At 50.8% G+C, this 21457-nt stretch overlaps 7 protein-coding genes across 7 annotated transcripts; 3 read left to right on the top strand and 4 right to left on the bottom strand.

Moving 5' to 3' along the window:
• Positions 1-994: 994 nt before the first annotated feature.
• Positions 995-2620, bottom strand: N7496_002544 (sorting nexin-4; the record flags this gene model as incomplete). The annotated part of the gene is made up of 2 exons (XM_056695475.1): positions 995-2185; positions 2327-2620. The coding sequence occupies 2 exons, from the start codon at positions 2618-2620 to the stop codon at positions 995-997; spliced, it is 1485 nt and encodes a 494-aa protein (XP_056557687.1).
• A 552-nt stretch (positions 2621-3172) lies between these two features.
• Positions 3173-5754, bottom strand: kexB (kexin kexB; the record flags this gene model as incomplete). Its single annotated transcript, XM_056695474.1, has 2 exons — positions 3173-3932; positions 4004-5754. 2 exons carry the CDS (start codon positions 5752-5754, stop codon positions 3173-3175), a joined length of 2511 nt encoding a protein of 836 aa, XP_056557686.1.
• A 1788-nt stretch (positions 5755-7542) lies between these two features.
• N7496_002542 (uncharacterized protein) lies at positions 7543-11851 on the top strand (the record flags this gene model as incomplete). Its single annotated transcript, XM_056695473.1, has 5 exons — positions 7543-8875; positions 8934-10207; positions 10265-10390; positions 10448-10650; positions 10717-11851. The coding sequence occupies 5 exons, from the start codon at positions 7543-7545 to the stop codon at positions 11849-11851; spliced, it is 4071 nt and encodes a 1356-aa protein (XP_056557685.1).
• A 902-nt stretch (positions 11852-12753) lies between these two features.
• trr1 (thioredoxin-disulfide reductase TRR1) lies at positions 12754-13898 on the top strand (the record flags this gene model as incomplete). The annotated part of the gene is made up of 3 exons (XM_056695472.1): positions 12754-12775; positions 12851-13750; positions 13810-13898. The coding sequence occupies 3 exons, from the start codon at positions 12754-12756 to the stop codon at positions 13896-13898; spliced, it is 1011 nt and encodes a 336-aa protein (XP_056557684.1).
• Positions 13899-14750: 852 nt separating this feature from the next.
• Positions 14751-16211, bottom strand: N7496_002540 (WD40 repeat domain-containing protein; the record flags this gene model as incomplete). The annotated part of the gene is made up of 3 exons (XM_056695471.1): positions 14751-15419; positions 15472-15864; positions 15927-16211. The coding sequence occupies 3 exons, from the start codon at positions 16209-16211 to the stop codon at positions 14751-14753; spliced, it is 1347 nt and encodes a 448-aa protein (XP_056557683.1).
• Positions 16212-17597: 1386 nt separating this feature from the next.
• On the top strand, positions 17598-18521 carry N7496_002539 (uncharacterized protein; the record flags this gene model as incomplete). Its single annotated transcript, XM_056695470.1, has 1 exon — positions 17598-18521. One exon carries the CDS (start codon positions 17598-17600, stop codon positions 18519-18521), a length of 924 nt encoding a protein of 307 aa, XP_056557682.1.
• A 1394-nt stretch (positions 18522-19915) lies between these two features.
• On the bottom strand, positions 19916-20512 carry N7496_002538 (uncharacterized protein; the record flags this gene model as incomplete). The annotated part of the gene is made up of 3 exons (XM_056695469.1): positions 19916-20049; positions 20109-20263; positions 20319-20512. The coding sequence occupies 3 exons, from the start codon at positions 20510-20512 to the stop codon at positions 19916-19918; spliced, it is 483 nt and encodes a 160-aa protein (XP_056557681.1).
• Between the last annotated feature and the right edge of the window lie 945 nt (positions 20513-21457).

The following is a 21457-nucleotide window of genomic DNA, read 5'->3' as shown; positions in this document are numbered from 1 at the left end:
GTGTTTCCTCCCAAGGGAAAGTCCGAGTGATCTGCTAGAGACCTACATGTTCAATGAAAGTTCTGTTTCTGATCATAGGCCTATGATAGTATATCGAGACATCAACATAGTTCTCCAGCTGGAAGCTTCCAATTCTGGGCGTATCAAACTGGCCACATGCCAAACGAAGCAAAAAGAAAAAAAAAGAGAAATCTTCCTCGTCCATGAATCGAACCCTCGACCTTCACATTCCCGATATACTTAACCAAAATGCTCCATCGCCATCTCGCGATGCCGAAGGACATACTTTCAAGACTGGCCCGGCCGAACCTATGCCACAGTACCTCCTTTCCAAAAAATAAAAATAAACCTTAATCTTAATTAAAAATATCTCTAGATATAGGAGATCATATTAAATAAAAAAGAAAACATAAAAGAAGAAATCGGCGAGCGGGGGGGTTTAGCCCGCTCGCCGACTCTCCCCCTTAGGGTGTGCCCGGTCATCCGTGGAGTTGTGCTCGACATCGGATACCAGTCAACCATATTTCCCCTCAATTTTCCTTCACAGGGGCACACCCTTGGCCAACCAGGTGGCGACCAACCTGGCTGACCAACTAGGCCATATGAGGGGGGAGATTACCTGGAAGAACTTGAAGTTGGTGATGACCCTCAAAACACTTGGGGCTTGCACTGTCATGGAGGTTGATTTTGGCAACGCTGCTTCTTTTTTTACCCGGTGTTTTGATTAATTTGATGCCCTTGCCCATCCTCGAAGGTTGTTTGAAGACCCTCCTTCCCATACAGATCTTATATGTCGACTTCCCCGTTGTGGTAGCTTCACGGCACGGCGTTACGGAGAGAGATTCACCCAGAGCATAGACGAAACGTGATGTTATTACGGGTATGAAATGGTAGAAACAAGCTAGGCAAGAAAATCGGCTCATGAACTGCTATACCAGACCAAATCCAAAGTCATAGACAGATCCCGCCATCTCCCTCCTCCTCCATATCTAGATTACCTCGACCCAGCAGCGTGGGAGTCAGCCTCGAGACCTGTCTCAGCATCACCCTCCATCTCTGCGATGAATCGCTCCCAGGTAGACAGGACGCCCTGGTAAAAGTCGATGTGGGCCTCGGCGAGTGCACCAAGGGAATCACGGAACTCGACTGCCTTGATGCGCTCAAAGTCTGCTACTTCGCGGACGACTTCTTCGTCAAACATCTCGGAGGTGGTCTTGGCAGACTCGACCTCGCGGGTCAGCTCGTCGATGCGCAGCTCGAGCTTGCGGACACGCTCGCGACGGGACTGTTCGTGGTCGACACCGCGCATGTCTTCCATCTTGGAACGGATGAAGGAGGCGGGGGAGGAGGTAAGCGGGTTGGAGGCATAGTAGGCGGCTGGGTTGGCAGCGAGTGAGTCTCTTTCAGCGACGGCCTTGTTACGGTAATCGACTAGAGCTTCAAAGTCGAGTTGCTTCTGCTCTCGTGTCTTCAACAGTGCTTTCACGGAAAGGATGTATGCCTCCATGTCGCGCAGCGAGCCGAGGTAATTTTGATCCGTATGGTCTTTCAGATCATGTATCCCGCGTGCAGTTTCCTCCACGGAAGCTGCAAACACCTGTAATGGCATCTCGACTGCGGGCTCGAGCGGGACAAGCTTGCGGAACTGGGTTGCCAGGTCCGTATAATCCGTCTCCAGATCAGCCTCCCGCCTCGCAACCCGCGCCACGGTCTTTTCGACATGCGACAAATCCTCGTCCAGTTTATCCGACTTCTCCTTCACCTCAATGAACCGCCGATCGGGCTTGTGTACTTTGGTGAAGGCGTTGACAAAGGTATCTGTGAAATTATCAAAGATTCCAGTCCCCGCATTGTCGGAAGAGGTACTCGTCGACCCTCGGGTCGAGTGTAACCGCACATGTGCATTCCAGTCTGGCGACTCCAGGAAGATGATGAGGAGTGGTGCACGGCGGAGAACCGGGTGGAGTGTCAGGCGCTTCAAAAACCGATGCAGCGACCATGATCGCCGCGTGGTAAACTCTGGTCCGAATCGGTCTCCTCGTACATACTCCATCTTGTGTTTGTCGGGAAGCGGCGGCACGGCGCATGCTGGGTATTCGCGATAGAGCGTCTTGTACAGGAAATAGAAGTCGGTGAATCGTCGCCGGACGCTGAATTCTGGTCTCTGGAATGACTTGAAGTCGGTCTAGACAGTTTCGGTGTATGTCAGCGATATGGCCTTTGAGGTAGAGGCAGGTATTCAGAGCTCCGGCGGCTACGGCAGGCAGCCATGGTAACGAAACAGCTTTGCCCTGGCAAGGATCCAAAGGGAAACGGGAAGACTCACATTGGTTGTGACAAGATAGGAGATATATGCATCTTTTGTACCGTCATTCTCCTTCAGAGGCGAGTCGACGCGGCATTCCAGCACGCCGTCGCCGATACCAGCCAGGTCTACGGCATCGGCCAGCGGGCCGGCCTGGGGTTCCTCGTGCGCGGAGCTCATCCTCCGCTTGCCATTGGTATCTTGGTCGTGTTTATAGGGCTCCTCGGCATCTGTGCCCGAAGTGGTCGGCCGAGAAGCGTCACTCTCCAGGTCGTTCCTCCAGGAGACGTTATCGAAGTCGTCGTGTTGATCCATGGCGGGGAGGGGTGGTTGGTCTCAGCCGTGGTCTCCCGGCGGAATGGTCGTTGCTAGAGCACAGTTGTGAGTGCTGAGAACTATCCGAAGATCAAAGAACTCTGCTGCGACAAATATGGGCTGTGGGAAATGGCGGGAATAGCTGAAATGGGGTGGCTGAGGCGGGTGAGAAAGCTGGGAAGCTGAGAGAAGCTGGGCCAGTGGGATTCAGATGATCGTCCTTTCCCCAAAAGGCGGAGTTCCCCCCAAAAAGGCGGCAACGTCGTCATCGCTTTCTCGGGAGGCCGCTTTCTAATTGATCTACACTGGGGCTGTCTCGGTTTGTAGACATTTCTTATCTAATTTTAGTGAAACTTCTAATACGTAGAATAGCTTTACATCTTTGATCGTAAAAAAATGGTAGATTTACAAAACTCCTGGCAACCTGGCCCTTCTATGCGCAACGCAAATCCTGTCTCAAAATAGACATAATCCCCAACATAGTAGCACGTATGATGATAACCGCACCCAATGCAAGAAGTGAAAAAGTACACACAACTCTTATACCATGGATCACCTCTTTTCGGACAATAAGCGGTCGTTGGGGGAGTCGTCCTCGTCATCCTTCTCAGGGATGTTGCCCAATCGATCCCGATATGGCCCCTCGTCATCACTGAAGATCTCCTCGTCGCTTTCCCCGGCAAAGGCGTTGTATAATTCACCGCCACGACGTTGAGTCCGACCACCTGCACCGGTCATAGGGTGCATCTCGTCTTCATCCTCGATCATCTCGAACTCATAGTCATCGTTGGGGTTGGTGCGGCGGCGCTTCAGCCGCTGGAGCTGGAAGTAGACACCCAAGCCGATGAAGAAGACAATAATCATCGCCAAAGACGCATAGATCCAGATTTGAGTGCGCTTCGAAGCGCCGAAAGAGGGAAGGTAGCTGGACAGATGGTCCGAACCAGAGGTCGAGCTAGGAGAAGCAGAGGTGGTGGGAGAGGTGGTGATTGTGGCTTCCAATTCTTCAGTGGGAAGTCCGGTCGTGGACGAGTCACCGGGCTTCTGGTTAACCGGCCGGTCGTGGTGGTCGTCAGGGTTGGTAGGGGTGGCGGTTTTGGTAGGCACAACCTCCACAGTAGTTGTGGCTACATGTGCTTCCTCGTACGGATGGTCATCATCGTTCTCCTCGGGAAGTGGGTGAAGTGGCTGATTGGTTCCATCGATGGATTCACCCCAGAGGTTGAGTCTCCAATCGACGAAGTCGCCAGTAAATTCGTTGACTTTGGTGTCCTTGACAACCACAGTCCATTCTCCCACGGGCGATTCACCCCTATTTTGAAGTCAGCCACAATGTATTCCAAAAAGGAGCGGTTAGAAACAAGGAGGGTTTAAGGCACACACCAGTGAGCAACAGACATAAAAGTCCAATCAACATAGCCAGACTTTTCGTCATCGCTATCGCGGGCCACACTCAGATGGCTGACGATACCCTTCGGACTGCGCAACTCCACACTGAGATCACCACGGCGAGTGTGGTTGATATTCATCGTGACCGTAACATGCTCGAGCTTGGCGAAGTTGGCACCCTTCATATGCTCATCCTTCACCACATACCGGCTCAAAAGACCTTGGGCGCCCTGAGGAATATTGTTGTGCACTCGCAACCAGGGAGAATGGAACCACGCCTGGGGCTTCACCAAATCCCAAGACTGGGCCTTGTGAACTAAAGCATAAGTATCAACCTTGCCGAAACCCCAGTCGTGACTGAATTTCTTGCCAGAAGGCAGATCCACCCAGCTTCCATCGTCCTCATTGACCGGCACTGCCGTTTCAATCATCAAATATTGAATATCACGCCAGGTGAGTTCCGGCCGGGTGCTGAGCGCAAGGGCGATCGAACCAGCGGCGAGCGGGCCGGCCGCTGAAGTGCCACCGTGCTGTGAATAGCATTTGTCCGTGCCCACATCAGTCGTGTGAATGGCATCCCCGGATCCACTGCTGTATGCGACAACCAACTGTGCAGAGCAGGACTCGGAGTAGGTCGGGTGGTTTCCCTGGCGGTCAATAGCACCGACAGTAACACTGTAGATACTGTTGGTGTATCCGTCAAAGTTGCAGTTATCACCAAAGAGGGCACCGTTACCGGCGGCAAACACGAAGATGGAGCCCTTTCCACCTCGTCCCTGCTGAACACCGTTGACCATCGCCCGCTTGATCAACAGACCCGGCGCATCCATGGTCGCACCATCATCGGGAGGACCCCATGAGCAAGAATAAATATCGTTATCTTGGAACGCAAAGTTGATGGCAGCTGCTTCATCGACGTCGTCAATCGCCTTGGACAGAATCCGAATACCCGACACTTTGCTGTCATAAGCAACACCCACACCGCACACGTCATTTTTGGCCGCTGCGATTTCGCCCGAGCATCGCGTACCATGCTTGTCGTCGTACAACAGAGGCCGCGGCTCGGGTCCATGTTCGTTGAAATCCCAAGAGCCCTCGGCGAAGTAATTTGGTTTCAAGTCGTTGCTGTACATATCCAATCCATCGTCAACGACAGCCGTCGCCACTCCATGGCCAGTTATACCCTCCAGCCAGACACCCGTGACATTGAGATCGTGGCCCGGTTGCAAGACGTTATATAGATGCCATTGGTCTTTGAAGATCGGATCGGTGATTCCCAGAGTTGACATCAGCTTGTTCTGTTCCTCCTGTGCCTTTACGTCCGCCCTTGGGCGAACCGTCTCGCCCAAGTTTTTGGAAGAAACGGGCGGCGCCCGCTTCTGTAGCCTTTGTCTAGGCGGCTCGAGCTTTTGTGACCATAGGATTCCCTCCAACGGATCTCCACTCCGAGATGCGACGCCATCACCCGACCGGCGACGGAGCTTTCGCTTAGTTTTCAAGGTATCCAATACAGCATTGAAATCTGAGCTCTGCTCCCGCGGTAGCGAGAAGGTATGATGGCCCCCGAGCTCTCCGATCTGTCCCTCGTGTCGAGCACCTAGCATTCGTGCAACGTCGGCCGGAGGGGTGGCATCGTCGAGATGAAGGGCGAAGTAGTCGCGGGATTCTTGGGATCGAGGATGGAGGGATGCGGAGGCTGCGCCTACTAGGCTGAGGGCGACAGCAATGCCGCCAGCGACACGCATGATGAAAGAGGTAGTCGGTCGGCGGTTCGAGGCAAGACAGCGCGCTTGCTCTCAGGGTGTAGGGCGGACAATAGATGGGGCTGCTGCCATGAAAGGTGCCAGACCTTCAATCCGTAGCAGCAAGGGTATGAGTAGCGGAAAGGGTTGAAATTCAGGGTCGAGGGAATAATGGGGGAGGAAAGGTGGCGAGGGAGTTGTGTAGAATAGGAGGATCGTCGGGGGGAGAACAACACGGGATCTGATTGAGTGCCAAATTCAGCAGCAACCCACTCGGATTTGTGGGTTTTGACGGAGAGAGAGGGTCTGAGCTGTCTTTGAATGATAGGCAGGGTTCTCTTTTTGGCCCCTACTGATACTATTTTCTTTGATGAAAGACCACGGTTGCTTCTGCTAAAGTGTCCGCGTTGGTTCAATGGCTGAGGCTTACGTACTTGAGACGGGCCATCCAGCCGCCGAGTCTCGACTGTTGCGATTTGCAGGACTAGGCATCACCATACTACCATAATGAAAGAGAATGCATGAGAAATGCAGATTATCTTTTTTTTCTACCCTTTCAATCCACAAATTATTAGCATAATAGAATCTCGACCAGAAATGACCTTGTGTGATTGATGTATCTGTCAATCGACGGTACCTAACTAGTGCGCGTCCCCTGTATACTCTAGTTTCATAGTCCCTCGGATTCCTTGCATATGAAAGAGAGACGGGTCGGCTAACAAGGATCAGTTTGATTATTTCAGAATATGTTTATCTTTAAATATTGAAGAAACTAGGTGATTATGGAAGATGCTGTGTGTTTTTATTTCTATTAGAATAGATTTTCGTGAATGAGCTCGTTGTCGTACCTAACAATATATTTCGGAACTGGCTCTAGGCCATTATCGAGGATATTGCGCGTATATCGAATACAGAACCTCCTGTTCATTGAATAGTGGTTATCTATTCAAAATGATAGATAAATAATGCTTTCCATTCTTATCAGTATCCAATATGGAGGGATGTACTGAGTCAATGAACCGGTTACACATTTAACCATAAATGAAGCATGGGGTTGAACCCCACTCTATACTCCGTAGAGGTACCAAGCCAAACATGCAGAATTAAACACTGGTGAACTCCCAAGAAAAATAATAAATCTTGGAAAAAACAGTCCAGAATCAAGGAAAAAATTGAATTTAATTCTAATCAAGTATCTGTCACCCACGAGGGGGAACTTATTGGCCAATAAAGCCCTGCCCCGCGCGAAGGCTGGGGGAAAATACCAGCCACCGGGATAATGGCGAAGTATAGAGCAGGGCGGCGCAAACTCATCCTGCCCTGCTGCCTCCGCCGAATTTTCTTCTCTTCCATTCCATTCCTACCTCCCCTCTCGCTGTCCGATCACAATTTTCTGATCATTTCATTCATTCTTCAGCACTTGCGATTGAATTCCCCCAGGAAGCTTCGTGCCACGCTCTACCCTGTCACCGCTGTCACCCCGCCCAAACAAGTACCTGACGGCCTGGCGCAACCTGATCCAATTCAGGCGATGATGTGGTGAGCCCGTGTCAGGCATCAGACATAGCTGGGTTGTGACTACGTGAAGAAAGTTAAGTTCTGGTACGTCGAGTCCTGATTTACGCAGTGTTGTATTGAGTTTAGTCTCAAAACACCCCCGATGAGCAAACATTGACGAGAATCCTTTCAGCCCGCGGCCGTACGACAGGCATCCTTCAATTCAGGTTGATAGGGAACACCACCCATCACCTGCGCCATCCATCCACGCATATCATCGCAAAACGGCTAAAAATGGCGACAGCAGCAATGCGCGCATCGCCTGATCTGGCGAACGGCAACCACAATCCACAGATGGCCAAGGGAGCTCGCAGAGCTTCGGAGAGCCGCAGGCATAGCACAGCTGTCTCGAGTGTTGCGAGTTATGAAGATGAACCAGGATATGCATCCGCGGCAGCAGAGGGCTCCTATCCACAGTCCGCGCCCAAAGCCTCTTCAGTGCAGAGGGCTTCAGGGCCGCCGAGTCGGTCATTTTCAGCGAGAGCAGCAGCCAATCTGAACTACACCACACGCAAGCCTGCACCAGCGGCCCCTCCAGGGCTGGATGAAGAATCCACCACTCCCCGCGGCCTTCCACCTGCGGAGTATCTCCATGGCCCCAATGCAGGCATGCCAGAGAGTGAAGAGGCCCAGACTGCGCCCGGTTTGCCCTCTCCGCCCAGTCGATCGAACACCATGCGCTCGACAAGCGGCGCAAGTACCAAACGAGACTGGGCTTCGGACCGTTCGCCGTTACAGAAACTCGAAGTAACCCTTAATGGGATCAGCAAGGAGGAGAAACGAGCGCGGGTACAAGAGGCTGAAATGCGACTGCGGGAACGTCTTGCTAGACAGAAGATCGAAAAGGAGCAGGCCGAGGTTGCTGCGGCTGCTGCTAGCACTGCCAGTGCCCCCCGACCCAATTCGAAGCAGAGCCCGCACTCGGCAGATCGCGGAACTCCTGCCTCAACTAGGACAACTAAACAGAGGGATATCATGGAGGAAACCGCTCGGGCTGCACCACCGATGGCCCGACAACCTGGAGGCCCCGCCGTGCGCCACAACAGAGCTGTCTCGATGAATCCCCAGTATCCCGCCATTCGGCGAGCCGAAGATGCACAATATCCTGGCGCTGAAAACGCCAGATCCCAACCAGTAAAGATGGGCAATGTCCCTCGAAGATCAGTCACAGTGCGCGAACACGGTGCAAAGGAAGGGCCAAATGAGAAACTTATACACACTCGCTCGGTGTCTCAGCAAGGACCTCCGAAGACGACGCAACCTGTTGCTGCTATATCCAGCGCAGAAAGACTAGAAACCCCTCCTGCGGCGAAGTCCCTATCCGGTGCATCACTACCGCGGTCAAAACCACGACAAACTGTGTCGTTTGATGTACCACCACCGACACCTCCCCCCATCTTTGAGTGGAAGAACGCCCCCGTTGCTCGACTTGGAGCAGCTGACTTTGACTTCCAACATCTGGATATTGACCGAAGCAAGGCCTGGTGGGAAGGTGGTGCCTCGGCAGATCGCAGGAAGAGCAGGGCGCTTCCCAAGAACTATCAAACTGCGGCCCAGAAAGTGACAGGTAAGAACTATCGGAACTTGGATTGCAGTTGGGAAGATAGAGATCTAACTTTTTATAGGAGTCACTCAGCACAAGAACTTCCAGCCCAAGTTGTTCTTAAGATGCGGCCCCCTCCTTCGATACACTGGCATCAGGACAGAAAACATCGATGGAGCCCATGGTCCTGTTGAAAAGGAGTTCTGGAGAGGCTCCATTATGATTGTTACGAAAGATTCTCGCTCTTCTTACGAGGTCCCGCCTACATTGAGACTCTTCTCTCAACCGATGGATCTCTTGCCCCCTCCACCCGCAGAGGTTAGTGGTGAGAATGGAGCCCTGGCACCTGAATATGTCGACCCCACTGCCGGCCTTATGAAAGTTGGCCGTGACGGTCGTCCATTGTATGTCAAGCCAGTGGACCACCTCGAGGAAGAGGTCGACCTTTCGGCCGTGGAAAATGATGATGGGATCTATGAACTATCTCCCAGCATGATTGACTATAGCTCTGAGGGATCCAAGCAACCGATCCCTTCCAACAGGATTCACCCCGTCGATGGCGAGACTGCAGAGCTGCACCGAGATATTCCCGGTGTGCGTCTGTATGCCGATGCCGCCAGAGATGTGACATTCTGGAGATTCAGTCTTGAAATCGAACTCAGCGCCACGCAGCAGCGAATTGCATACCGCATCAACCAAGGACCCGCCTTGGGCTTCTGGGTCCCAGCTATGGGCAAACCTATGAACATCATGTTCCACAGCGGTAATGGATTCGGTCCTAATGTTGACCCCAACCCCATGTGTGGACCCGATCCACTCTGGCGAGATATTCTCAATGAGCACCAGACACAGCCGTTCCATGTGATGATTGGAGGAGGCGATCAAATTTTCAACGACAGTGTTATTACAGACCTTGGGTTGTTCCAGGAATGGATCAAGATCAAGAATGCCGCTGATCGATACGGCGCACCACTCACTCCCGAGTTCCGTGCGGAACTGGAGAAGTTCTACCTTGAACGCTACGCTTCATGGTTCTCACAGGGACTTTTCTCCCTGGCTAACTCTCAGATCCCAATGGTGAATATTTGGAATGATCATGAGATCTTTGAAGGATTCGGATCTTACAATGACGAGTTCATGCGAAGTGCTGTCATCTCCGGCTTGGGCAAGATCGCGTTCAAGTATTACCTCCTGTTCCAGCACCACAGCGTTCCAGATGAAACAGAGATGGACGAGCCTAGCTGGCTCCTGGGTGCCAGGCCAGGCCCGTACATTGAGCAGAGGAGTCGCAATCTCTTTATGTCACTAGGCAGTGATGTGGTTTTCTTGGGTCTGGACTGCCGAACTGAACGACAGGTAAGACTTTCGGGTGTATTTGATACCCAACTATTGACATGCTAATTGTTTGTATAGAGCACCGAGGTTATCAGCTCAGAGACATCCGAATTGATCTGGGATAGATGCCATCGTGAAATCGTCAAAGGAAAAACGAAGCATTTGATCGTCCTTTCGAGCATACCCATTGCCTACCCGCGCGTGGTACGTAGCCCGCTCGACCCATCTCCCCATTCGAAGCTGACCCGGACGCCCCAAAAGGCCATGCTCAAGAACTATATGAATAGCCGCAAGTCTCTCGGCAAAGCTGGTATGATCGGTGGTCTTGTTAACCGCTCGGGTGGTAATGTTGAGGTGTTTGACGATCACTGGGCCGGAAAGCACCTCAAGGCCGAACGCACCTGGCTGGTCGAAGACTTGCAAGATCTCGCGGCAGAGAAATCCGTCAGAGTTACGATTCTCAGGTAAGCACCTCACTCCGTTGTGTGATGTGTAAAAACCAAAAAATGACATACTAACGGTGGCTTTAGTGGCGACGTTCATCTGGCTGCTATTGGTCAATTCTATTCTAACTCCAAGTTGGACATTGCCAAAGATCGTGATTACCGATACATGCCGAATGTGATCTCCTCTGCCATTGCTAACGTGCCCGAGACCGAGATCATCTCGGACATGCTCAACAAGCGCAACACAGTCCACCACATGGACTCAAACACCGATGAAGATGTCATTCCCATCTTCACACAGGATGTTGATGGCAAGCCTCGAAACAACAAGCGTCTCCTGCCCCGGCGCAATTGGTGCTCTATTAGGGAATACCGTCCAGGCTCTACACCCCCTGGTACGCCCGAGTCTGAATTAACACCAACCCCCGAACCCCGTCCTGGCAAATTGCAACGCACTTTGTCGCTCGGACGTGGAGACAAAGGTCCCGGAAGTAAACTTGGTGGCCTCTTACGGCGTTTGTCTACACGAGGCGGACCACCCACTCGAACCATGAGCATCGGACGCGAGGGAGGTGCTCGACGAGCTAGTGTCGACGGACCCTTGTCTCGACCCAACGAAAGCGCAGACAGCTACTTCCCTCAAAACACACAAGAGCCTCCTCGACCGGGCCAATTCCACCGTCGGCCAACCAACCTGAGCCTCAAGGCAGCTAAAAAGGCGGCTAAACAAGGCGACGACGGTGCCGGAGCTCTCGTGGATCTTGAAGGCGGCCTAGCCATTACCCTTAACCTGGAGATCAGCCCACACGACCCCGCCGGTATCACCGTGCCCTACAAACTCCTCATACCGGTGCTCCGCTACGAAGGTACCGAGTACGACCCCGAACCTACTCCGGTAGTCAAGGGCTGGCGCAAATGGCTGCGCATGCCACGCCGCAAGAAGAATGAGGAGGATCCTCACGGCGCCGAATACGAAGATGAGGAGGGCGATGATTACGAAGACCATGACACTATCAATAATACGCGCGCAAATGCTGCTGCTGCTACACACCCGCACTATGATGGATACCCTGGAAGTGATGAGGAGGAGGGTGGAGCGGTGCCGCACCGAGTGCATCCCGAGGCTATGGCTGATGAGTCTTTTGAGGATGATGACGAGGAGGAGTATGAGGATGAGGAGCCTAGTCGACCGCGGAAGAAGTGGTTTGGTGTGCTTTGATTTGATTTTGATTTGATGTATATTATGACGACTTACGCTGGTGTTATTGGGGTCTATTTTTCTCCGGGCTTTAATGATTGTTTTGATCTGGACGAGTCCGATCTGGATGTTTTCCACCTATTTTCTTTTCCTAAGGTAGATCTAATTCATGATTGATGTTTGTCATATGCAATCTACTCTCGAATAGTTCTCCGGCTCGAATAGTCCGGAGCCCTATGGAACCGTGTTGACCGCCTTTCGGGAAAGGGGAAATGGCGTGATCTGGCCGAGTCAATTCCGACGATAAGGGCGATAACGAATATGCTTAGATAAGGTCTGCTTAAGGACAAGTTTATGCTTTGTACAATTCCAATGGCTAGACCTTGTTTAGCGTCATCTCTGTACAAGTGTATAACGCCCACTTATCAATCAGATCAATGATAGCTTAGCTCTAGAAAACCGGTAACCTCGGAGAACGGGAATAGGAGTAAATGTGTGATCTGATACCCCCTTTCATTCTCGATACTCTTCTCGCCACCCGGTCGAGACCTTGTCACGTGCCCCTATGCTTAGAAAGCGAGGGGCCTCGACGCGGGCAAATGATTAATTTGCTGGATTTTGCAGAAAGACGCAGAACTGTTCGACTCGTTCTGATCTCATCATCAAGCCCCCACTAGGCCCTCCCCCCCTCTTCACCCGATTAAAAAAAACCCGACTCCTACCTTTTTTAATCCCCTCTTCTTTTCCCGACCTTCAAGCTGTTTTCCTCCACGCTCCGTCGTTTTCCTGCCGCCCTCCGGTCTCTCGGGTTCACTGCCGCCGCGGCCTCAACTACTCTCCACCAACAATCTCCCCCTCCGGCCTCCGTCCTCAAGCAGCCGTTATCGACGCCCGCGCGCGTCAATTCTCTCAATACCGCCAGAATGGTGCACTCTAAAGTAGTTAGTAAGTCTTTATGATAGGAATTGACTGGGTCCGGAGAAAGTATATCAGCTAACCGCCTTTTTTTTTCTTTCACAGTTATCGGCTCGGGCCCTGGCGCCCACACTGCCGCTATCTATCTCTCGCGCGCTGAACTTGAGCCCGTTCTGTACGAGGGTATGCTCGCTAACGGCACCGCCGCCGGTGGCCAGCTTACCACCACTACCGATGTCGAGAACTTCCCCGGCTTCCCCGACGGTGTCGGCGGTGCCGAGTTGATGGACAAGATGCGCGCTCAGTCTGAGCGCTTCGGCACCAAGATCATCACCGAGACCATCTCCAAGTTGGACCTGTCCCAGCGCCCCTTCAAGATGTGGACCGAGTGGAACGACGGTCCCAACGACGAGCCCGCTCACACTGCGGACGCCGTTATCATCGCTACCGGTGCCAATGCCCGCCGCCTCAACCTGCCCGGCGAGGAGAAGTTCTGGCAGAACGGTATCAGTGCCTGCGCTGTCTGCGACGGTGCTGTGCCCATCTTCCGCAACAAGCCCCTGTACGTTATCGGTGGTGGTGACTCTGCCGCCGAGGAGGCCATGTTCCTGGCCAAGTACGGCAGCCACGTCACCGTGCTGGTTCGCCGTGACAAGCTGCGTGCCTCCAAGGTGATGGCTGACCGCCTGCTCAACCACCCCAAGTGCACTGTCCGCTTCAACACCGTCGCCACCGAGGTTATCGGTGAGACCAAGCCTAACGGCCTCATGACCCACCTCCGTGTCAAGAGCACCACCAGCGACCAGGAGGAGATTGTCGAGGCTAACGGTCTCTTCTACGCTGTTGGCCACGACCCCGCCAACGCCCTGGTCCAGGGCCAGCTCAAGCTCGATGAGGATGGTTACATCATCACCCAGCCTGGTACCAGCTTCACCAGCGTCGAGGGTGTATTTGCCTGCGGTGACGTTCAGGACAAGCGCTACCGCCAGGCTATCACCAGTGCCGGTAAGTTTATACATTTCCTCCTCTATTTCAAAGAGAATTATAACTAATGATGCATATAGGCTCCGGCTGTGTCGCTGCCCTCGAAGCCGAGAAGTTCCTCTCCGAGTCCGAGCCCTCCACCCAGGAGGTCAACGGTGCCAACCTCTAAATATCATAACCCATCCACTCCTCCAATCTCTATATACTCCTTCACCATCCCTCCACCCATCACTTCCACCCCTCATGATCTCGATCATTTACGGCGCATAGCGTTTAGAATTGCTTGCGTGCATGCGCATTTCTAGACTTGTCTGTGTTCTGCGATCTGAAATGTTCTCTCAATTCCCCAATGCATATCTCTTTTTTCCTTTATGCTCTCATGGTCGACGGATTTCCTTTTATGTCTGCTTTTTTTTTTGTTGATTTTGCTTTTTTTTTGGTCTGGGATTCTTGGTCTATCGTGCTTCTGGTCGGTAGATTGGGTTCGGGCTTGTTTGCTTGGGATTGATCGTTACCGATAGAGATAGAAATAGACGCTTTTCCCGTACATTTCAAAGTCTGCGTATAGAAAGGATCATACTCATGGCACTACAAGAAACTCTAGTGACTACAACGTTAAGCCGACTTAGAAACGTACCTTACGAGTAGCATATACTGTAGTACTTTCGATATATCTATCCTTCTGTATGAGGGCCCTTGCCTGTTTTCCTTCCTTCTTGTTCTCTTGTTCTCTTAGAGAGATAGGCAGAATCGAACTGCCTTTCTTTCCTTGCTTCCTTGCGCTGGTGGCCGAGTTACCACCAGAGACATTGAGCCTGAATTTGTCATCTATCCTCGTTAGAGGACCAACTACCGAACACCAAGGAACAAACAATGGGGGTCAAGCGGTTTTCATGAAGTCAAAGTGATTTAACATCTCCCTAGGGAGAACGTTTAAGAGGGAAATATAGAATACATAGTGGCGCTCGTGGTGCATACCGTAAATGATGCCAGTTTCACCTTATAAATCCCCAATCAGCCACTAAGCGTCATGTTCTCCTTTGTGGCTCAACGCGTCTTCTCTTCGCTCTACCTGAGCGATTACTCGCGTATGATCCCAGTACCACGTCTTGAGTATCCCACCATGGCAACCAGTTGCAAGGAACCGGCTATGAGGAGAAAAGGCCAGCGCCTCCGCCTTTCTCGAATGTGCAGTTAGTACGACATCAAGCTCTGTCCCGTCCAGAGCATCCCAAATGACTATCCGCGATCCATTGTGTTTCCCGTTGTAAACGGTTGCTGCGAGGAACTGACCGTTTGGCGAAATATTCATGCAGAGAATCTTGTCGCGGAGAGTGTAATCAAAAGTTCGAAATATCAACCCATCGTCAATGAAACAAAACTCGATTTTGTAAGTCCCAGAAACCCGATAGAAAAAGAATGCCCCCTGGGCAGAGAAGCGGACTTGTCTCGTTTTGAGCTCCCCGTGGAAATCGATTCTACGATGATGGAATACCTTCGTGATACGGTTCCAGTGGTATATACCCTTGGAGTCGACGAGCAATAACTCTCCGCTTGGCAAGAATGTGAGCCCAAGTAGCTTCTCCCGGAATGTGTGATATAATTTCCTCCGATCTGTCCGATTTAAAAACCCTCCGGGAAGCGCCCAGACAGAGACATTGCCCGCAGAATCCCACATGCAAGAAGGGTACTGTCTGGGGAAAACACAGATGTTTCGTATGCTCCTGATACTTGGAGCTAACTGCCGTGAATATGGTGAATTTGGTGACCTCGGTGAGTTTATTCAGGTCCCATAGATGAATATCATGCCTTAGGGAGAAATAGGTGTCGTTCGAGCCGGAGGCGAGATACTTGCCATCCGGCGAGAAGGCAAACTCACGGACGGTCTTATCCTGCACTAGTATTTTTCTGTTGTGTTCAGCGGGGGAGCATATGCTGATCTCGTTGCCAGATCCGGCTGCAAGGGTTTTGCCGTCGGGAGAGAATGCGATGCGGGATACCCAATCCTTAAAGCCTGCCTGTATCTTGTCGTCGCGCCGGTGGAGTCTACCGTGCCAGGAGCTGCTCTGAGTAGAGCGCGAGAGATTATCAAGGCGCGAGAGATCATCAAGGCGTGAGGGGATATCATGGCGTGACTGATACCAACACTGATCAGGCCTCGGAGAGTTACATTCGCTCTCGAGAACTTAGCAATAACTTCCAACTCTCGGGTATAGTCAACTGGTCCAGACCGACTATCGAGATGACTCTGTTTCACGGCCCGAACCCGACTCCCATTTCGCCGGCCTTTGGTACAATTCTCCAGCCAAACGCTTCCATAAGCTCCATTTCCGATCTTTTTGTGCCTCTTCCAGTGTTCTGTTCGGGAAATGAGGCGGTTTCCCGAGGTGGGGTCAGACTCTTGATATGTATGAATCGTTTCTTCCCCACGAAAGTGTGTTGTAAGCTTGAAATCTTGAACTAGATCAGGCAGCATCGCCATTTGGTGTCTCAGTCCGCTCCACAGTAAGTGATAACTTACTGGGATGTGAAACTAGTTGTCAACATATGGATGTTGTGGGGTCATGTGACGAAGGACCCACTACCCCTCATCGCTTCTAGATCTTCTCTATAAGATCTATCGAGATTGATCTTCAACGATCTCGCACTGAATTGCCTACTCGCATCGAATTGCCTACCTAGGCAGGAGACTATTCAAAACTCCAATTGCTTATTACTTCACGTGATCTTTCACTATGTTTCCTAGCTAAATTGAATCAAGTTTATCATCCTTTTTGATCTCTCTTCTTGATCAGTGATACTCTTCCACAATCTTGGTGTCTCTTCTCCTTCTAAGAGATACGCACGACCTTTATACTCAGTATTGAGTCCTAACCTTTTATGCATACACTATCTTCTTGTGTGCATCACCACGACTTTATGGTCACCGCCTAAAGTCCGACACTAGCTTAGATAACTGAAGAATGTTGGTCTTCATCTCAGCGCTTGAGGCTGAGCATCACCCCTCTTGGCCTCAATCTCGTGAACACCCCTGTTCGTCACCTGATTCGCCCATATCTGGTGAGCCTCACGAGACTAACTATAGCATCAAAAAACTGGAAATGATACGGCGTGATCAAGGACGACATTCGACATATTGAGCCAGCTCACGGTTTCTTCATGGATGACACTAAGCAATACGTGCGGAGGACTATTGTAACCTAAGAAAATGCCAATCATTATCAATCGTGGCCACGGGTTAATTGCCCGAACCCATCGAGGACGAAAGGGGAATTGCCAAACTGCTACGAATCGTTTCTTACATGAAGCTTCCTGAAAACCAGTTCAACATTGTTACGCCTTCTGCAATTGTATATGTTACCTCTGCACGGTGGTTCTTAGTTGGCTAGAACGAGAATCAGTCGGTGGTATACCTGCTGTTTGAGTGTATTTGATCGGTTCGGTTTGTAGGCGTAGAAAGACTTCGCGCAAAAAGCTCAAATACAGACTCCCTGTCTACTCGGCTGCCTGGATATTATCTTCATTAGCGGTATTGTTAAGAACGCTTTGAATATACTGAAATATAATCGAAAGGGGGATGGGATAACATCGTTTCAGAGCAATCTGTGCCTTCCATACATGCAGTGCACTCCGCTCCGCTTCCCGTTGTGGGTCACTAGCACTAGTCGGCGAATGACCGCTAGTCACCCTAACTAGTGTACAAGGAACCAGAGTTTAACGTGCTGTTCTCCATAGAACCCTTACATAGCGGCTAAAGCGCAACAACTACGGTTCTATTTTATGGAGTATAAATGATTTCATCCACCCTCGTGGACGGCTACCTTAGGCCCTCTTCCTCCTGTTAATATACATGGGTCAAAGAGAGAACATGGGCTTGTTCAGCAAATCCGTCTCATTCAGCCCAGCGAAAGACATCCCTTCGCTCGAAGGCAAGGTCATTCTTGTGACAGGAGGCAATAATGGCTTAGGCAAGCAATCTTTACTCGCGTTTGCTCACCACAATCCGTCCGAGATCTGGCTTGCCGCTCGCAACCTGAGTAAAGCTAGCGTGGCCGCCGACGAGATCAAAAGAATGGTCCCAAAAACCTCCGTCAGAGTCCTCGAACTTGATCTCGCTTCATTTCACTCAATCAAGGCGGCTGCCAACATCTTCTTGTCCCAGGCCAACCGGCTCGACATCCTTATGCTCAATGCTGGCATTATGTCAACGCCGCACGACCTAACGGAGGATGGCTACGAGATCCAATTCGGCACCAACCACATGGGCCACGCGCTATTGACAAAGTTGATCCTGCCGGTCTTGAACAAAACCGCCCAACAAGCGGACGCAGACGTGCGAATTGTGGTATTGTCTTCGTCTGCCCATCGCTATCCCCCGACTGGCGGATTTGTACCCGACTCAGTGAAGGTGCCTGATGCGTTGCCTGCAGAGGCATTGTACGGGCAAAGCAAACTGGCCAACCTTCTCTACGTGCGTCAGCTTGCCGAGCATTACCCTCAGTTTACAATCGCCGCAATTCACCCTGGAGTGGTACAGACGAGTTTATTCAGAGGTGCGACAGGCACATCATCTTTCGTACGGGCGGTCACATGGCTGGTGGAGATGTCCGGAACTTCAGTGGAAAAGGGAGTCTTCAACCAGCTCTGGGCTTCGGTGTCGAAAGATGTCAGAAGCGGTGAATACTATGAGCCAGTTGGTGTAACAAACATGGCGGGTTTCTATGGGAAGGACGATAAGCTGGCGAAAAAGTTGTGGGATTGGACGGAGAAGGAGCTCGAAGGGCATGCTTGAAAGCTGGGGCTGTGTTGTTTATCGTTGATTTGGAATTCTCATCCGTATAGGCAGCTGATCTTTATTGCGGCCAAAGCAATGAAGATATTGTGTAAATTTTGTATTCGATAGCTAATAGACAGGAAACCACGCTCTATCTCTACTTTTGGTTGTGTCTTTGATGGTATTTGGTACTTATAGGTGACGATGGAAAAACACTATCATGAAAGGATACTGATTGAGGAGACATCAAGCTGATTGATGTGTGGTATTTAACAAGCCTTACTCCACAATCTCGCTCGACTTTCCATCAGGTGCCGGGGCTTTGGGGTTTTTCCTCGCAAAAGGATTGACAAGGAGAGGAGATCCACTCATGCGCTGAACAGGAATACTAATTTTGTGAAAACGGATGTCCACCCGCTGACTGAGATCTTGCTGACGGCGTTCTTGGGGAACCCGATCTTCCTGATTAAGATCGATAGTTGACGAGTTATAGATCGAAGATGCACGGGAATTTGTGGGAGCCTCAAGGTCTTGTGTCGATGGTATGATGTCCTTGTTGAGTCGACGCGACACAGACTGACGCAACGTAGGCCAATTGAAGCCATGCAAAGGAAGAGAAAATTAAATGGTGACCACAATTAGGAGGGCAACGAATGCCCACAGAGGATACCAGGCAGCGGACAAGGAGAATTGCCGTCATGCCAAATAAACTCCAGAGTTCCAATTAAACATATTTTCGACATGGTATGAGGTTGAACTTACGGCGACCCACGACAAGGGAAGAAATGCAAAAGCGAGAATATTTAATCGAGCTACTGCTTGTCCTTGAGCCATGGTCTCGATATTGAATACCTATTTTTGGGATTCATTAGTTAGAGATGTTCCGCCAGTCAAAAGGATTAGAGGGTGGCTACCAAGCTCATAATATTTTCAAGCTGCCGTATCAACACCTGGGAAGTTTCCGCGTGGTAATCGATATCCTCGAGATGTTCTTGTAATCTGTCATTGACATCTTGTGATGTCGGACATATGGCCGGACGAAGAAATCGTGAGAGTGCAGCCGAGTGAACGCGAAGCTGCTCACGCACTGACAATAAGATCGCGTTTTCATCATGAAGTTGTCGTGCTAGATCAAGTAGCCGATCCTTTTGAGAGTCTCTGATGTTAAGAAACCGGACTGGGCGGGAAAGTTCATGAACGTGACGATGATAAACACCTAGGTTTTGTTTTGTGATATTCCAGACTTCCCACCACCTACCCAAAGTGTGTAAGATATCTGGAAATATCCACGCGGGACTTTTCTGTAATCGCATCCACCGTTTCTGATAGGCAGCACCATAATATGATATAAGTGCCCGGAAAACGTGGGAGCTGGTACAGATAAGAACGATCATCATTCTAGAACTACCTGATTACGAGTTCTTGATGAATGAAGATGGGCAGATCCAGACAGCCACTGGCAAGAAACTGACGCGGTTGTGGGTCTCTGTCTCGGAAGTGTTCGAAGATCGCGAGACAAATGGGAAGTTCATGAGAGATCGGATGCCTACAATTGTTGGCGTCATATTTCGCGCGCAGGGCTGAATGTATATATGGGAAGCTTACCCGTTGATTCATCATGAGTACTTGGAATGACCGAGATATTTTGGCCATTGGATTTGTTCAAAACGACATTTTCAAGAAGATCCCGTGGGAATTCAGAGAAACAACTCTCTAGAATCGTGATAACTGTAGGGGTATATTTCTTGATTTGAATGATGCTATAGAGGGATCAATGATACCGCCGTTTAGATGGGGTCATTTCCGCTTACCAACCTCACGAGTGACTCTCCGAGAGCTTCAGCTTCGCTCACGCGAGCAGCATATTGAGCGCTCAGATCTTGGGAAACAACATTCTGGATCCTAGCAGATGAGAAGAGAATTGGCCGCTCCTTGGATGAAGAGTTGATTGTTGATGACGGATAGCTATTCCAGGTGGTAAAATCGAAGTCAAAGTCAGAAGCCATCATCCTATATTTGTTCGAGAGCTATTGATGTTGAGTAGGGATGACTATTTGAGCCTGCGATGGAGGTTGTCCAAACAGCACAGTCCCTGGGATACCAGAAGGATCTTGTTACCTGCGCGACAAAAAGTGTCAGCTCTGACAACAAACTAGGCCTAATTCGGTTGGTTTCCTGTCTATTTAGTTAGGTAGATACGCTTTAACTGCGTCTTTTCTGAAAGATATTTTGAACGACCCGCTAGATAGCTTGGGAATTATATCTCGGATTATATTTTGGATTCTGAATACCTAACAACATCTCTCTTCGGCCTGGTTTGCCGCGCGAGTAATAACAATACATAATACCGTGTCTGTGCCCTTCAGCCTCATTACGCCGCTTCCCCGCTGGGGGTGCAGCACCCAGGTCTCGCCGTTCTCGAATGGCTTGCGGATACCCGGGATATATCAAGTGACAGCCGTCAGTGCAAGTGGTTAGGCTTTAAGCTTATAACCTAATAGAAAACCCGGGCCATTATCGCGTTTTTCCGTTTCTACCGTCTGGAAAGCTTAGCTGCTTTGTGACCTTGGCGAAAACTTTAACCCATTCAAGACTAGTCGTGAAGGGGAGTCGGGTTCTGGACAATAGCCCCCTTTCGGCAGATACCATGAGATTCATTCATCCGGGCCAGGTTGCTCCATTTCACCTCCATCTCCCGCGTTGACAAACTCTCAATCCAGCCAAGATCGCTCTCGGGCCCCCCCGATTATGAACCATCGTTGAAGCAAAGTCAAAAGTGTGGATCGGCAATCGGTCTAAAACGGGTGGCCTTATTGACTGGAGAGGCTTAGACCGCAAAGAGCCCCTCGTATTCGCCCTTTGCAACCGGATTTATTCTTCCTCTGACCCTCCCTCCCCCACAGTATCACCGGGGCGCTCCTCTATATGCAATAACCTCCGAGAAGTATACTATA

The sequence above is a fragment of the Penicillium cataractarum genome, assembly GCF_028827025.1.
Source record: "Penicillium cataractarum strain IBT 29864 chromosome Unknown utg000002l, whole genome shotgun sequence".
Taxonomy (NCBI): domain Eukaryota; kingdom Fungi; phylum Ascomycota; class Eurotiomycetes; order Eurotiales; family Aspergillaceae; genus Penicillium; species Penicillium cataractarum.
This window is presented reverse-complemented; position numbering and strand designations above follow the sequence as displayed.